At 46.3% G+C, this 18,215-nt stretch overlaps 2 protein-coding genes across 2 annotated transcripts in view; one reads left to right on the top strand and one right to left on the bottom strand.

The window, feature by feature from the left end:
- LOC143767910 (polycystin-1-like) overlaps nt 1–18,215 on the bottom strand; it is a 331,505-nt gene that overhangs the window by 168,796 nt on the left and 144,494 nt on the right. The window contains exons 11-12 of the mRNA XM_077256430.1: nt 18,043–18,155; nt 17,700–17,847 (exon numbers count right to left, since the gene is read on the bottom strand). Of these exons, the coding sequence (XP_077112545.1) occupies nt 17,700–17,847; nt 18,043–18,155 (261 nt within the window). The remainder of the gene's footprint in view (nt 1–17,699; nt 17,848–18,042; nt 18,156–18,215) is intronic.
- Nucleotides 2,383–3,764, top strand: LOC143765135 (uncharacterized). Its single transcript, XM_077251489.1, has 2 exons — nt 2,383–2,665; nt 2,987–3,764. Exons 1-2 carry the CDS (start codon nt 2,596–2,598, stop codon nt 3,619–3,621), a joined length of 705 nt encoding a protein of 234 aa, XP_077107604.1. The 5' UTR covers nt 2,383–2,595; the 3' UTR covers nt 3,622–3,764.

The following is an 18,215-nucleotide window of genomic DNA, read 5'->3' as shown; positions in this document are numbered from 1 at the left end:
TTGTGCGGATTCCGCTGCGGGTTTGCACCTGCTCCAATAGAAATCTGCAGGTGAAAAGCCGCAGAGGAAACCGCAAAAGAAACCGCGATAAATCCGCAGTAAAAGCCGCAGCGGTTTTTCACTGCGGATTTATCAAAAACGCTGCGGAAAATTCCGCAATGGAATCCGCAGCATGTGCACATGGCCTTAAAATGGATGATGACCTTTTTGTGTACATGCTTTTGCTTGATAAAGATCATTGGGATCGAAACGTTGCAACAGAAGGCAGAATAAATGTGATTTATATTCACCAACGCATGAGGTGCTGTCCTTTCTTTCTATGATTTTTTGTGTATATCTCCTGTACGGTCCCTTTGGAGCATGTATATACATGTATTCCAGCAGTCCATTAACCCTTTAGCCACCCTCATGTATACTTACCTTCTCTTGATCCTTTTGTGATTTTTTTTATCAGGCATTTTCTGTGTCTTCACCACTGACTCATTTGTACCTCGATTGCTTACCTTTGTGCATTTTTTATCTGTATGTGTTTAGATTAATAAAATGTGATATTTTTATGCATATTTTTCATGTTTTTGCTGACATTATTTGGGGTTCATACACTCCTCATGATTGTATGTCTAATGCCCTTGGTATCTGTGTACTCGTAGTGACCTGGAGAATCATATTGCCAGGTTAGTTTTACCATATAGTGAACATGGTAAATATCACACCCAAAAAAACAATAGTGAACTTAGAATTTTTTTTCTCGCTTTGAAGTAAAGTATATGGTAAAATGAAAGGCGACATTTGAAAGTACATCTCGTCCCGCAAAAAACAAGTTCACATATGGCTACAATGATGGAAAAATAAAAAAGTTATGGCTCTTGGAAGGAGGTTAGGAAAAAAGGAAAGCTACAAAAATAAATGAAAATGGCCATGTCGTGAAGGGGTTAAAAATGCAATGCCATTTTATTTTACCTGCATTTTTTTCAGGCTCCACAAAAAAGCCTTTTGAAAAAAAATGCACCAAATCTGCCGAGTTCCACAGCGTCTTTAGGCACACCAAGGGCGTAGTTTTCAAAAAATAACATCAAGAAAGTAAATGTGATTTCATGGAAACTGCGGCCCTTGTGGTCTAAAGACGCTGCTGAACTTTGCGGTTCTGGGGCTTTTTTTCTCTCTTGTCTTCTAAAAAGAATACATGTAAAAAACTGCAGTTAATTTATTAACAGCAGCATCAAAATTTTTCTGTAGAATAAAAAACACATTAAAAACGTGGCTTCACGCATCAAATAACGGAAAAAAGGCATAAAAAGCTCATCAACAATGCGATAATCAGAGAAGATTGATATTGTGAAGTTTGGTACCGCTGGGGGATATGGGATTTGCTGCCTCCCGTCCACCCACCGGGTATTACCGCCCTAGATGCTGGACCTGAGTCCCGTGAATCGATCTGCTTATCTCTAGTCCCAACCATCCCAGATACAGCAGACAGTCCTGGATTTGGGTCTACGCCTTGCAGTCTCAGGCATCTGCTGAATGTCCCTCACTACCACCGCCCCTCTTACAACTCCTCCTGTCAGGGGAGAAAGAAATGGTAAATGTGCCTGGCTAGGAGCAGAGTCACAATGTGATTTCTGTAAAAGTTGATAGGTATGTTCCCCATAGTATTACTCACAGATGAGGGTGGAAGATTGAGGAGGGAGGAAATGTCGCTTGGCATGGGATCTCCCCCAGGGTGGGTACAATGGGCAACAGGGGAAAACACTTGATATACTACCCGGAGAAAACGCTATTATTAGACTACAAGCTACAATGTAACACAAGGGACCCTGTTATAGCTCCCCCCAGTGGTAGACCGTGTGTACATACACAGACCCTCGTCTCCATAGTTCAGGGTTATTCATTTACAGACTTTGTTCCCTAATACAGGGGGAACAGAGACCCGTTGCACTGTGCTCCTTGTTTACTGCTGCTGCAGAACCTCATAATACACATGTCAGCCGCTGCAGAACTTCAAAATACACCTCACCTGCTGCAGAACCTCATAATACATCTCAGCTGCTGCTGAACCTCATAATACACACATCAGCTGCTGCGAAACATCATAATACACCTCAGCTACTGCAGAACCTCATAATACACCTCAGCTACTGCAGGACCTAATAATACACCTCAGATGCTGCAGGACCTCATGCTGAATAGATATACATAATATATTTTATTGTTGCAGTCAGAAACAGTTCTCATCGCCACTCTAATAGTCAGCATTTGCCAGCAAATAACATGGCCGCCTGACTGCAGTGATGTCAAAAAGCTATGAAAAGGATTGTGGGTAACTTACAATAAGAGGTCACTTTCACAAGTGACGTCATAGTGACTATATAGAATGTTGCGAGGGCACAGAATCTCTGAGCGCTGTGTCATCAGAGCCGTTTTCTGGGTTAATGCGTTAGCATAAACTTTTCTTTTGGTTTCGGAAGAGTGCACTAGCTGGTATTGCACAACTAGTATTGCTTCCATTACTTTGCTTTGACCGTTAATCCAGGCGCAGTAACATCAGTGCCACCTGAGAACTCAGGTCTTTAATATACCCAGCCTCGGGTAACAGCCATGGGTACCCGAGAGCTGCGTCAGCTCATAGCTGACAATGAGGCATGGCAAAGACGACCAGAAAATCTAGGTATGTGAAATATTGTGGAGAGATATAGAATATTTCCTCTGAGAGGAGGTTCCCTGGGAAGGGTCATCCCTGGGGTTTAGTGAGCAATGTATGAGGATAGACCAGCATTCTTATTCACCCATTTGTTCCTCGGGGGCGAAGTTATTTTTTTCCCAGTTTGATTCTTCCCTCATGATGCCTACAGGGAAGGGAAGCGCAGAGCAGTTTTATAACACCATAATTGAGCCAATTTATGCTAAGGTTCCCCTTTCCACATAGCAACATCTTAGCCCGTTCTATGCCCCAAAAGCTATTTTTTCATAAAGTATCATCTTTTTGTAGGTCAGTCCATAATCCTCGATAGGCTAAGGTCTTCTGAAAGGGATCATGGAAGACGTTCAACCAGGGACGGACTAGATGCTGACACAAATAATGTCATTGCGAGGAGACAGAGACAGCACAGGACTCCTTGGCATCCAAGAGGACAAGAACAGAGCAGATCAAGAAGCCGCTCTCCATTAAGATCCATCCATACAGAGCCCTCCACAGCATCAGGAGAGAGCAGGAGAGCTGAAGTCCAACAAGCAAGTGGAATTGCAGCCAGCACCAGTGACTTTGCGTTCCTGCGGCCAAGCCCCATTCCACCAAGGCGCGGACATATGGAGGATGCAGCTCCAAATAGGCCATATGTACTTCTCCACCGTCTGTCTATTTTTACGCAGATGCAAGAAATCGGGGTGATGTTACCACCTGCAGAAGATATCAGGAGGAGAACTCTGCAAATCAAGGACCTCCCAACAAGGGAAGTGAAATCTGAAGATGAGTCCCAGTCCTGTGTAATCTGCATCACAGGGTACGAGATCGGGGAGCAGGTAACGGAGCTACAGTGCAACCACAGATTCCACCAGAATTGCATCTCGACCTGGCTGCAGTCCAGCCCTCACTGCCCCCTCTGCCGTACCCACTGTTTCCTCTGAAGATCCATTAAGAACCCCAAGTACTGGGGACTGGAACCTGATTACCACAACTCTCCTCCCATAAATGGATCAGGAAGGGACCCATATGGGATCGCACCTTGAAAAGTCTGTGACACGGACACACACTGAACTAATAAAATAAATATTAGATATGATGAGAGTCTATTTTTTATATTTGAAGATATTCACATAAATGTAGACCACTGAAAGAAGAGATAAATAATATATGGAGGGAGGAGAGGGGTAGTGTGTGAGATAAAATATCACCTTTAATAAGTAAGTTACATTGCACTGATATTAAAAAGACTACAGTAGCTCTATATGATCAAGGTTTGAACATATGGTATATCCTATAACAGTCATCTAATGAGACTCCCAAAATATAGTGGTAGGGAATTATTAGTTTATGCCTGCCTAAACAGAGTCATAACTAGTGATGAGCGAGTGTACTCGTTGCTCCGGTTTTCCCGAGTGCGCTCGGGTGACCTCCGAGTATCTATGACTGCTCGGAGATTTAGTTTTCATCACGGCAGCTGAATGATTTACAGCTACTATCCAGCCTAAGTACATGTGGGGGTTGCCTGGTTGCTAGTGAATCCCCACACGTAATCAAGCAGGCTAGTAGATGTAAATCATTCAGCTGCCGCAATGAAAACTAAATCTCCGAGCAGTCATAAATACTCAGAGGTCACCCGAGCATGCTCGGAAAAACCCGAGCAACGAGTACACTCGCTCATCACTAGTCATAGCTAGTGATGAGCGAGTATACTCGTTGCTCGGGTTTTCCCAAGCATGCTCGGGTTGTCTCCGAGTATTTGTTAATGTTCGGAGATTTCGTTTTCATCACCTCATCTGAATGATTTACAGCTATTAGCCAGCCTGAGTACATGTGGGGGTTGCCTGGTTGCTAGGGAATCCCCACATGTAATCAAGCTATCTAATAGCTGTAAATCATCTAGCTGCGGCAAGGAAAACTAAATCTCCGAGCAGTCATAAATATTCGGAGATCACCCGAGCGTGCTCTGGAAAAATCGAGGAACGAGTATATTCGCTCATCACTAGTCATAGCCAAGATCCCTTTACAATACTTGGCTACTAATTTGCAGGGGTGGCCATCAGCCAATATAAATGAAAAGTGTCATCTACAGATTATTGCGATGAGGATATATGGCAGCGGTGGTGAACCTATGGCACGCGTGCCAGAGACGGTTCGCAGAGCCCTCCCTGTGGGCACATATGCCATCACCTTTCCACATCCATGGACCAGAACCAGCGACTGAGGAGCCCCCAACGCCAGTCCTGACTTCAGCTGGATCTGCGTCCTCAGACACACATCCAGTTGAAGTGTAACTGCAGCACATGAACTTGCCAGGTACGTGCACCACAATACACACTGCTGGCCAATCAGAGGCCAGCAGCTGACATCGGCGTACACGCGACTGGTCGCATGGCAATTACATCATGTGCTTGCTGTCGCTTGGACACTGAAATCAGCTGCCAGCTTCAGAATACGATGAGGCAGCGAAAAGGAAGGAAGGCGAGTAGCAGTATTTATTTATTGTATTTTTTTTCTTCGTATACGTTGAACAGTGGCACTGGCAGGATGGGGGAGATATACCACGAAGAAGGGTATATACAAGGATGGAGGTCATATACCAGGATTAGGGACATATACCACAATGGGGGCATTTACAAGGATTGGACGAGCATATACCAGGATGGCGGAACATATCCCAGGATGGGGGAGCATATATACCAGGAGGAAGGGCATATGCTAGGGTGAATGGCATATAACAGGATGGTGGGCATATACAAGGATGAGGGTGCATATATGCTAGGTTGTAGGGTATATACCAGGATGCAAGAGCATATAAAAGGATGAGGGATCATATACAAGGATAGAGGAGCATAAACAAGGATGGAGGAGCATATGCAAGGAATGGGGCAGCATATAGTAGGATGGGGAACCCTATACTAGGATGGGGGAGCATATACTAAGATGGAGGAGCACATACAAGGATGGGGAAGCATATACGTGGATTGAGGAGCATATACTAAGATGGGGAGAATATACATAGATTGGGGACATATAAATGGATGGGGGGCATAAACATAGATTGGGGGAGCATATACCAGGAAGGGGGAGGAGTATATATCTGTATGGGGGGAGCATTTATCAAGATGGGGGGAGCATTTACCAGGATGGAGGTGCATATACCAGGAGGGGGGAACATATACTAGGATGGGGGAACATATTCCAGGATAGGGGTACATATACCAAGATAAGGGTGCATATACCAAAATGAGGGGCATATACCAAAATGAGGGGCATATACCAGGATGAGGGCCATATACCAGGCTGGGAAGAGCATATACCAGGATAGGAAGCATATTCCTTTATATCTGCAGTCTGGTACCCCTGCTCCTGTCTTTGGCTGATCTCTGCTGCCCCCCGCCTGCTCTCTGTACAAGTTGCTTTTTGTAAACTAAAACCTCAGTATTCAGGTTAAATTACTGTGTTGGCACTTTGCGATAAATAAGTGGGGTTTGGGTTGCAGTTTGGGCACTCAGTCTCTAAAAGGTTCGCCATCACTGATATATGGCAAGAGAGAATGCATGCGTTTTAATAGATCCATGGATAGCCAGGCACGAATTACAATAAAGTGATTGAACAAATATGGAGCTAGTATTCATTAGTAGGTGTTATAACGTGGCTAGAAAAGTAGAAACTTACTTTATTGAATCTTCAGGTTAAAATAACACAAAGCAGTGGAGAAGTTGACGTGTTTCGTGTTTCGACCGTGCAAGTAGTAAAAAACCGTAATGTGCTTTTGGGGTCTCATGATACACACAAGTATTTATTAGGCTTATCAGGGAAGGTGACTGCTCCTGTATAAATCCAATTACCATACTTGCGGAGCGCCCCCACACCGCCGCAGGGCCGAGGGGTACCCGGAGCCGGGCCTCTGGGATCTCAGTCCTGGGGTTGTCACGGTGGCTAGACCCGGTCCGTGGCCCTGTCTGTCAGTGGGGGACGTCCGTTGCAAATAGGTGCTGTTAACGGTGGTGTAGCGGTGCAGTTGTGGGGTGCAGGTCGCGGTAAATAACGAGGACACCAGGTTGCAGTCTCTTTACCTCTTTACTGGAGATCTCTCAGTCCTCAGTCCGGAATCCGGTCCACCAGGCTGCGCAAGTCCGGCCGGTCCAATGGCACCTCCAGAGTTCTCCTCACAGGTGGAAATCAGTGCCTTCCTTCTTAGCGCTTTGTGTTGTAGTCCTTCCCTGCTGTGCTTACGGAAAGTACCCCACAACTGTTGTGTCTGTTTCTTAAGTTCCCTCACAACTCGATTAACTAATCTTCTGCTAATCTTCCGTCCCTTCCTGATGTTACAGTCAGAACGGCACCCGTTTGTCAGGTAGGCCTGGAGTTCTTCCGGGACCCTAGAGACGCCCCTCTCCCGCAATTGCCCCCCAAGACTTCATAGGTGATATGTGGTAGACAGCCCGCCTGAGACTGACTGTCCTGCCGCTGTTTGGAGTATGGCTTAAAGCTGTATATTATTCCACTCCCTCGGCGTTCCGGCCACCGGTAATGCGCCTCAGCAAGGTGCTGCCTCTTTCAACAAAACCCCTGCTGGTATTCTCCTTCTGCTTGATTTCGTTTCTCACTCAGCACAATCTATCTCGCTTCTAATCCTTTCTTAGAGCACCATCGCTATTCTGAGCAGGCATGGTCCCGTTACGTTCTTTCAATGCCAAGCCTCTGCCAGGATCCCACCCCTGGCAGAGACCCTACTGTCTCTTCCTCCACAACACCCTCTCTCACTAGGTGTTGCTTCATTCAATCCAGTCAGCGTTCTCCACTAACTTCCTGCCTGACCCCCAGTTTACCCACTATGGTGGGGAGTGGCCTAATGAATAGCACCCTTAGCTCCCCCGGAGGCCCAGCTGTGAAACATATTGGTGTCTGTGATACCTGATTGGAGGAACTCCTTCAGTGCCATCGAACGCACCATGGCTCCCCTTAGTGGCGGAGCCATAGTACTGCAACGACCAGGACTCTGGGGCGCTGCACTCCCCCCTGGTTAAACACAGTACTCCGGACACTTTAACGTTACAAAACATAATCAAATATCATAGCAACAGGCTACAATTAACTCTCATTACCCAACCGGGTATTCTACTAAGTGCAAATGCTGGAACAATAAATTAACATTGCCTTTAAGAAACATACACTCTTAGTTTATCAAAGGCCTTCCTATAATCACATTACAGGGCAAGGTAACTTCACATTCTCCTACTTTGAACCTGCAGGACCGCCTGTCCCTATGGCACCAGACCTACTGCCTCTCCTTTCTTTTACAGGACCGCCCCGTTCAGCCAGGGCCTACTGCCTTTCTCTACTATACATAGTATAGACATAACATTCCTTTCAGTTTGAGAACATGGAGCCCACTCTGCCTGGCTCCTATAAGGACTCACTCACTAACCCCTACGGGTCTACTTTCTGTCCTTAGTAACGAACTAACTTTCTATGGGGACGCAGGGTTTACCTTCTATCCTCACCTTCATTATTACTTTCTTACGTTTATATCCATGCAGAACTCTAGTCTACCTCAACAGGCTTTCTGCATCTTTCCTTTTGAAGAACATTATTCAAGCTTCACATTTCAAACATATTAAACACATATAACTTTTCATGTAAAACGGTTACATTTCTTGCAAAGCATCATCATGACATTACTGTTCCAAAACAGTATCACTTTCAGGTTCAACTCCCACCTCCCCTTTAAGAGGAGATCAAGTCTTTCTGAGGTAGCTCTTCTTCTCAGCCTACCAGTCCATACCAGAGCTCCGGAATGGCATCTTCGCAAAGTGTCTTTAACTAAAACCAGTAGGAAGCACCTTTAAGAAGGTGCAAACTATTTACAGGAAAGTTTAAATCATGCACAGTCCATGATTACTGCAGTTCGTGTAACTTTGTGCAAAACTTCAAGAAAACAACAATAGTGACCCCGGGTCAACAAAGGGGTCACCTTTTTAAAGTTTACCCTGAACGGGTTTAGCAGCAACAGGAACAAAAGAACAAACAGTAACTATTTACATTTTCATGAAGCAATAAAATCTCAGAATCCCCCACGAGGCGCCACCTGGCGGGGGAACCCCTGCAATACAGGCAGTTCAGGTTCCAGGTTCACTCCCGCGGCCAGGTACACCCCATGGGTGCGGGTCTGTTGCACAACCAGATCGTGCGCGGTGATGAGGGTCTGCGTTCCCACTTCTCTCTGCGCGGGTACATCAGGAACATCAATCACTCGAAGAGGCACCTCCTTGGCCGCTACGGTGGTCAGGCGGCAGATCGCAGGTTCTGTGATCAGACAGGGTGGGGCGACCGAAGTGGTCACAGATCGGTCACACGGTGGCACTTTGGCTACAGGGGCTGGTTTCTCTTGCTTGTAGACGTTCAGAGCGAACCACCCCTTCTCCCCAAGATGCCTGGTATAGATGACGCTGTCTCCCGGGTAGAGGTCTCGGTCGGGGTGGCCCTCTCTGAGGTGCGACTCGACATCCCGCCGGTTAACAAAGACCTCCGCGTATAGCCCCGGTTCTTTAATAAAGCCCCAGCCTCCTCGGAGCTTAAAAATGGTGATGATGCCCTGCCTGCGCGGGGCCTGGTGAGTGGTGGGGTCCTTGCGGGCCCGGTCCTTGACCGCCAGATCTTTCTGATGATGGGCCTCCCGCCCAGCCTGATGTATTTTCTCCTCCTCTCGCCACCGGTGCTCTAGCTGGATTCGGTATTCTTCCCAGCTTAGGGCCTGTACCATCTCCCCCTTCTGGGTCTCCACCCCGGGGAACCCCATAAGATTGGATCCGGGGTTCACCCAGCGGCACACCGTGCGCTCCGCGTGGACCTCACCCAACAAGGGAGTAGGGGTGATCGGGGCTCGCATACGGTGTTCCATGCCCGTGGCTTCCTCCCATGGTAGCAGGCGCTGGAGTCTATGGGTTCCCGGGAGAGGTGGTGCCGCTACGGGGCCCACTAACACACCCTCGGCTGGCGGGGCAGGATCGGCGGACTCACCAACTGGTGCAAGTTCACTTTCCGCAGCAGGTCCCACTGATTCTTCCGGTGAGGACTCCGATGTCCGGGAACCCTCTACCGGCTCCACCGGGTGCGGAGCCTGGACTCTCACATTCAGTTGGAGGAGCTGGTTATATAAGTCCTCCATCTCGGCTCTCAGGAATCTGGTGTTATCCACGAAGGACGGGCTGCTGGGCTCATCCGGGTAGTCGGGGGAGACTTCTACTTCAACCCCGCTGTCGGGTTCGGAGCTGCTGGCCATAGCGTCGTCCACGTGGGTCACTTCCTGGTCTTTTTCCCGCTCTCTCCTTCGGGAGCGGTTTCGTTTTCTCTGCCTCCGACCCCCATTAAGGATTAGGAGGCGGATCTCTGCTGCTGACGGACACGTCCTCACTGTGCAGAAATACTTAGACTGGGCGGCCATTGCTGTTCGCGCTCTCCAACTTGTCTACGCCCACTCCACGCCCCTCTTCTCTTCCTGCGCTCTCCTCAGCGCTGCAATGGCGGCGGATTTTGGCGGCAAATGGCACAACACACAGTCTTTTCAATAAAGTACGGTTCAAGTACAGTAAATCACAGTCTCTAGGCACACATGACCTGATTCTTCAGGCTTAAGTAGATCCTGTTCGTGACGCCAAGATTGCGGAGCGCCCCCACACCGCCGCAGGGCCGAGGGGTACCCGGAGCCGGGCCTCTGGGATCTCAGTCCTGGGGTTGTCACGGTGGCTAGACCCGGTCCGTGGCCCTGTCTGTCAGTGGGGGACGTCCGTTGCAAATAGGTGCTGTTAACGGTGGTGTAGCGGTGCAGTTGTGGGGTGCAGGTCGCGGTAAATAACGAGGACACCAGGTTGCAGTCTCTTTACCTCTTTACTGGAGATCTCTCAGTCCTCAGTCCGGAATCCGGTCCACCAGGCTGCGCAAGTCCGGCCGGTCCAATGGCACCTCCAGAGTTCTCCTCACAGGTGGAAATCAGTGCCTTCCTTCTTAGCGCTTTGTGTTGTAGTCCTTCCCTGCTGTGCTTACGGAAAGTACCCCACAACTGTTGTGTCTGTTTCTTAAGTTCCCTCACAACTCGATTAACTGATCTTCTGCTAATCTTCCGTCCCTTCCTGATGTTACAGTCAGAACGGCACCCGTTTGTCAGGTAGGCCTGGAGTTCTTCCGGGACCCTAGAGACGCCCCTCTCCCGCAATTGCCCCCCAAGACTTCATAGGTGATATGTGGTAGACAGCCCGCCTGAGACTGACTGTCCTGCCGCTGTTTGGAGTATGGCTTAAAGCTGTATATTATTCCACTCCCTCGGCGTTCCGGCCACCGGTAATGCGCCTCAGCAAGGTGCTGCCTCTTTCAACAAAACCCCTGCTGGTATTCTCCTTCTGCTTGATTTCGTTTCTCACTCAGCACAATCTATCTCGCTTCTAATCCTTTCTTAGAGCACCGTCGCTATTCTGAGCAGGCACGGTCCCGTTACGTTCTTTCAATGCCAAGCATCTGCAAGGATCTCACCCCTGACAGAGACCCTACTGTCTCTTCCTCCACAACACCCTCTCTCACTAGGTGTTGCTTCGTTCAATCCAGTCAGCGTTCTCCACTAACTTCCTGCCTGACCCCCAGTTTACCCACTATGGTGGGGAGTGGCCTAATGAATAGCACCCTTAGCTCCCCCCGGAGGCCCAGCTGTGAAACATATTGGTGTCTGTGATACCTGATTGGAGGAACTCCTTCAGTGCCATCGAACGCACCATGGCTCCCCTTAGTGGCGGAGCCATAGTACTGCAACGACCAGGACTCTTAGGCGCTGCACTACTCACATGTGATATCTGTAGAGGTTCTCTTATCTCTATCCTGCCTAAACCGCTATGATAATTTCTTCTTTCTGCAGAGTTTGACACCCAGACATCTTTGACCCTTTTCATCTTCAGACATCCTCAGCCTCCAAACAAACAAATGGCAAATTCGGGACTGTGTTGGGTCATAAAGAGGCGGGCATGATTTGGGCAGGGCCGGACTGCCAGAAGGGCCTTTGTGGTCATGGGCTGCCTTATCTACTACATTGTTAACAGAATCGGTGTTCTCAAGACACCCATACTGTTTAGAGTTGTGATGGAGCACAAAGTCGCTGACTCTGTCACTTACCCCAGCAGGCCACAGATATCATTATAAATATTGGTGTTGTAGAAAATCTTCCTTTCCTCCATCCAGAGTAATATTAATAATATATTTCATCTGATGCTTGGGGACATGGGCCTGTGTGATTTCAAATTCCTGGGCTGAATTTCAGCCCCAGTCTGTACCTGGGTTTGGGGAGTTTCTGGTTGGCCTTGGGGGCAGGACTTCCCCCTGCTAGGAACACTAATATTGGTGAGTAAGTAATTTGTACTGAAAAGCCCTGCATTACTTATCTCCATAACTTTATCCCTGACCTGTCCAGTGGGCTTCTTGGTTTTCATGATGCTGTTTGATCTCTGTTTGAACAGCTGTTTATACTGAGAAGAAATTACATAGTTATATAGTTACATAGGTTGAAAAAAGACCTCGGTCCGTGAAGTTCAACACTTCTCCACCAATTCTTAATTTTATCACTAAATTAACTATAACCGGCAATGTTATGTTTATTGAGTAAATCATTGAGGAAATCATCCAGCCCTTTATTAAAAGCTTTTATAGTATCTGCCATTACTACCTCTTGGGGTAGGACATTCCACATTCTGACTGCTCTAACTGTAAAGAACCCTTTCCTATTTAGCTGCAGGAATAGCATTTCATCCATCCATAATGAGTGATCTCTGGTCCTTAGTATGGTCTCTGGAAGGAATAAGTCATGTGCCAGCGTTTTGGGGTGGCCACACATATATTTATGCAAGTAAATGAGATCCTCTCTGAGATGTCTTCTTTCTAAGTTAACAAGCCCAACGTTTCCAACCTCTCGTCATATGAGAGGCCTTCCATCCCTTGTAATAATCTGGTTGCTGCCTTTGAATTGACTCTAACTCCTGAATATCCTTTTCAAAATGTGGAGCTTGAAACTGGATCCCATTTTCTAGATTTGGCCTCGCCAGTGATTTGTAAAGGGGTAACAACAATACATTGGGATTGTGGAATTTTATCTCTCTTTGCAGCCACCACAATGGTTAATGAAGAGGCCAGGGACTGTAATGGTTAATAAAATTGTGTTGGAGACAGGTAGCACAGCAGTGATCATCCTGGCTCCTGGAGATGTTAGCGTGGATCCAGCAGCAGAGAGCGGCGGACTCCATCCGCCGTGGCTGTGAGGGAACCCTGGCACCTCATGGTAAGTCCCATCAGTGGGTTTGCGCACCAAACCTCCTGTTTCACAGCCTTTGCCTAAGAGCTGTGCGAGCAGCACCTCACGCGGTCATGCTGGACTGTACATATCAAGTTGATCACGCCATTATTACGAGACCCGCTGTTGCGGATCATCATCAGGCACCCACCAAGTGGATAGAGTGGGATCGTTCTTCCGGGCCTTCGGCGTGTGGGGAGATGGGACCTGCAGGCGGTGATGGCAGCCGGGGCAGGTGCCTGCAATCTAGGGAGTTGGGGGCTGCAGTGTGCGAAGGTGGGGGCGTGGGAATATGTGCCTGCAGTGAGAGGAGCTACAGGCTGTACTGCAGCAGAGAATGCCACAGGTAGGCATCCCAGCTTGAATAGCAGGCCACCCCCGCACAGCAGCCATGAACGTGGGTGTCAGTTAGCAGGACAAAAGGGAGAAGAGGGGGGAGTGTGAGCATGAATGCCATACAGGGGAATTGTTATACCTCGTAATCAACAGAGGTTAGGAGGCACAATCCTACAGGACAGTTAGGAAAAACTGTGCCTGGATTCAATATGGATGCGCCTCCCAGTACCCTTGAGACTTTCCTAATTACAAAAACTGGCATGCTAGTGGCTAGGGTTAAAGAAAGATCCCAGACTATAGGTCACCTAGATCCAAGCCGGTCTCTTGCTTTCCGCTACTTTTCACAGGAACTGAAAGTGGCATTGGTGTCCAGAGCCATAGCATAGGTGAGAATACAGAAGACATGATCAAAGAAAAAGCCCGGAGAGCCCTTCATCATCTGAGGCTTCGTCTTCTTCTACATTCACCATAGAATAGTCTGCACAGGAAGATCACAGGCATAGATGCCAAACACGAAAGTACCGCAAAGATAGTCGTCAGTATCCAGTAGGTTTTCTACTATGGCTTATATTCTCGTTCAGCAATTTCCCGAGAAAGGGATTCAGCTTTTCATTTATTTAGACAACATTCAAAGTGCCTATGAGCTCCATGGAGGTTCAGCTTGGTGGCACTATGATGAACAGTTTAGGTGTCGGTTGGCTTTGTCCCCTGCCATAGGGTGGGCATCAAAGGCAACCAACGTGTGGATACAGCTGATGTTGTTTTGACGTCTGCAGTCACGCTCTTCCTTTCACAGGGGAGCCGCTTCAGGAGTGCCATCAACTTCAGCAGCAGCACAGCACTCCACAGGAGGCTGAGCGTCAACAGTGAGGGGCACTGCAGGTTTATGCTACTTGCAAATTTAGGCATGAGTGCACAGTGTGTGAAGGCGCACATTCAGCAATCTGCTGCTTTAGACGAGTCAGACAGCTTGGAAAAGCTGCAGTACCCCATTTGGAAGAAAACACCAGTGCGCATCCAAGAGATTTTTGGATCCCTTTTCAACCCTCATCCGGCGGTATGTTTTCCAAAAATTTAAAATCAATTTTGGAACACCCCGAGGAGACAAGAGAAAAAATTTTAAAGGAAGTTAGGCCATCTCGCATGGCAGGCCCCTCTTCTTCCCACCTCTTTTCTAATCTGAGGGTGTCTCCTCTAGGTCTGGTTCCAAAAAAGGAACCATGAAAGTTCCGTCTAAAACAAAATTTGTCATATCCTCCTCGTGATTTGGTTAATGATGCAATTTCAAAGGAGGAGGCAGTGGTATCATACAGTTCTTTCAATGTGGCTGCAATGTGTGAGGTATTATGGGAAGTGTGCGTTGTTGGCCAAGTCAAATATAAAGTCAGCTTTTCGCCTGTTGCCAGTTCATCCATTATACTACCATCTCTTAGGTTGCATCTTGAATGATTGTTACTTCATGGATATATGTTTGCCCATGGGATGCTCGATCTCATGCTACTATTTTGAGGTATTCGCTTCATTCCTTCAAAGGATGGTAATGTTTGAGTCAAGCATCCCATCAATCATACACTATCTAGACAACTTCCTCTATATTTTTTCGGGCAATGATAACACATGCGCTTATATGTTGCACACTTTCTGACGTTTAATGGATAGGATAGGGACACCGATTGTTGAAGAAAAGACTGTAGGTCCAGTCACAAACGTTCCCTTTTTGGGTATTGAGTTAGATACAGTGTCGATGGTCTTCTGCTTGCCAGATGAAAAATTAGTGAAGGTGACATCTCTTATTGATCGGTTCATTGAGGCTAAGAAGACCAAGATAAAACAGGTTCAATCCCTTTTAGGTTTGCTGGTTTTTGCCTGTAGGATAATTCCTATTAACAGCGTTTTTTTCCAGGCGTGCGTCACTGGCAACAAAAGGCATAGAGAGACCCAATCACTTTGTGAGAATTTCTAGGGCTATTAAGGAGGATTTGTTGGTATGGCAAAATTTTTTACACAAGTTTGATGGTGAATGTCAAGAGGATGAAGTGTCGAATTTTGAATTGCAGTTAGTTTCAGACGCGTCAGATCGTTGCGGTTTTGGTGCAGCTTTCAGTTTTCAGTGGTGTAGGTTGGATTTAATAAATAATGTTACTTTGTAACAATTACTTTGTTGGAACTGTTTCCCATTATTGTGGCAATTGAGATATGGGGTAACGTCCTAGTGAATAGACGTATTTGTTTTTGGTCTGATAGGCTATCTGTAGTTAATGCAGTTAATTCACTGTCATCTTCTCTGTCAGTGCTAGCTTTGCTTAGACACTTAATACTTAGGTGCCTCCAGCTGATTATAAGGTTTAGAGCTCGACTCGTGCCAGGAGTTGATAATAAAGTCACGGATGCTCTATCTCGTTCACAGATGAAACATTTCAGAGAACTGCATCCATGGAAGAAACAGGTTTCATCTACCCAAACTACTTGTGGATCATTGTAGAGTCGAGCTGACGCATTTAATAGAGACTTCAGTAGCTCATTCGACATGGCAGAGTCACGGGGCAGCATGCAGTGAATAGTTGATGTTGGCCGGGGTTAAATTTCCTGCAAGTGATAGGTGTCACTTAGAAGCTACCTTGTCATTATTGCATGTTTGGAGGAAATGAGGTCTGTTGGGTTTTAGCATACATAAAAAGCTGACTGAGGTAACCTTTATTCCAAAGCTTTGGGGTTTAAGAGATGTAAGGATGGAATTTAGTATAGGGCAGATTTTGAATGGTTGGAAGAAGGAGAAGCAATCGCAAGACAACAGAAGTCAGGTGTATTTTGCTTTGACACAGCTCATTAATAGCCTAGGAGCTGTTACTCATAGTTCTTTTGAACCGTGCCTGTTTTAAGCGGCCTTTTCATTAGCTTTTTTTGCTGCATTGCATGCCAGCGAGTTGGTGGCCCTGACCACAAAGGGTGTGGGTGGTTTGGCAGCAGGCGATGTTATCATATGACAGGGGTGTTTGAATGTCTGTGTATGCAGGTCAAATATGGATCAAGAAGGAAAAGGGTTCTGGCTCACAATAAAGGCATTAGATGCTTTATTTTGCCCCGTTCAAGTCGTTAGAGAGTAGTTGTTTAGGTGCCCTGCTTGCAGGCAAATTGTAGTTCATGAATCAGGTACTTCGTTGACATTGTATCAGTTTAAAGCCATATTCAAAGTATGCTTGAAACAGGCAGGTAGTGATGTATCGCACTCTTTTACAATAGGGGCAGCCACAAAAGCAAATGCCTTAGGCTTGGGCGAGGAAGCAATAAAGAAATTGGGTAGATGGAAGCCTTCATGTTTCTTTACATTTGTGAGACCGGACTTGATATGAAATGGTTAGGTGTAAGAATTGTTTTGTTTTTTTATCGTTTCAGATGCATCAACTCCACATAACAGGATCATGGCCATTCGTATATATATTGGGCAGAGAGACGGGCGAGCGTGCACCCTTTGGGTCTGAAGTTAGGTTAAATTGATACCGTTTATCATTGGGAAGGTTATCGAGGTTTGCGGTAGTTTCAAATACTTGTTCAGATAGAAACAATAAAGATAAGATATGCAGGAATCCAGTTGTGTTAATACATGCGGGTGGTAATGATTAATGGAAAATAAAGTTGTCCGAACTTATTGGTCTAATAAAATCGGATTCTACTAGATTTAGAAAGCTGTTTATTGTTCAGGCTATACAAGATCATCCAGGTTAAGTTATATAGAAGCAGTCTTCCATAGAGTTATTGATGAGCAAATATACCCCTGCTGGTTGCATATCACCTGCTACTAATTGTATTTAGTGGGGAATACTACTAAACCTCAAGTCTGATTTTGAGGTCATATCATATGCAAATTAGCACCTCTTGAATTTACATATACGAAAATATATCCACCTGCATTAGAACTCTAGCTGTATATGTGTGTGCTCTATCATACTGTATATGTGTGTGCTCTAACGCCCAACAATCTCAATAGCTTTACGCGTGTGCTCTGAAGCCCGACATTTTCAATAAATAGAGATGCCTAAGTTTATTTTTGTATGAAAGCACTGTAAGGCTACTAACCTATTCTGTGCACACTATCACTGTGGATTGAGTGGTGTCTATACATACTACTCTAGAATCCCCTTCAGAGGGAGCACGTAGATAATTCCAATACCTCCTCCAATTTCATATTTTAGGTTCAGAATGCTATCAGCGTTCAGATTAACCCCATATCTGCAGGTTAATAGTTTTTATTCACGTGACAGGTTCCCTTTGAATCTGTTTATGCATTATACATATCTATTTATGTATAGCCATCTGTCTCTTTGCAATTCACCAGTAAGTTGATATTGAAAAACATACCGGGGGGAAGCAAATGTTGTTCTGGAATGCAAAATGGCCGCAGGACCTGGATTCGCGCCTGGTATTCATGGTGAAGAGGTTGGATTCCAAATTCAAGAGACAACGGAAATCCAGAATGGCTGAACCAAAGACCGGGAAATACCATCACCTGCAACAAGTGTGGATTAACAGGGAAGAAAACATGGAAATAATATCCATATCAGGTTAATATGTACATTATGTTGCATTTTTAAAACATTATGTTATGAGCTATAGTGGTAAGTTTGCAGCATGTATAAACATGTGCAAAATGTCTGGAAAACATTTAGGCAAGAAAGTGGGAGCATGGACGTCATAGACTTACTTCAATGTCACTTTCAAGGTCTTCATGTAAAGAAGATAATGTGACATTCTCTGTGTCAGCCTCATCGAAAACGGGAACACCTACCAGGTACACGGGGGCATCAGGGAGGTGGACTAAAAAGACATATGCACAAAGCAATGTGAGTAATAAATGAACCGTCCAGTTACAGACTC

The sequence above is a fragment of the Ranitomeya variabilis genome, chromosome 4, assembly GCF_051348905.1.
Source record: "Ranitomeya variabilis isolate aRanVar5 chromosome 4, aRanVar5.hap1, whole genome shotgun sequence".
Taxonomy (NCBI): domain Eukaryota; kingdom Metazoa; phylum Chordata; class Amphibia; order Anura; family Dendrobatidae; genus Ranitomeya; species Ranitomeya variabilis.
The sequence above is the reverse complement of the archived record's forward strand: the minus strand, read 5'-3'. Positions and strand labels throughout refer to the sequence as shown.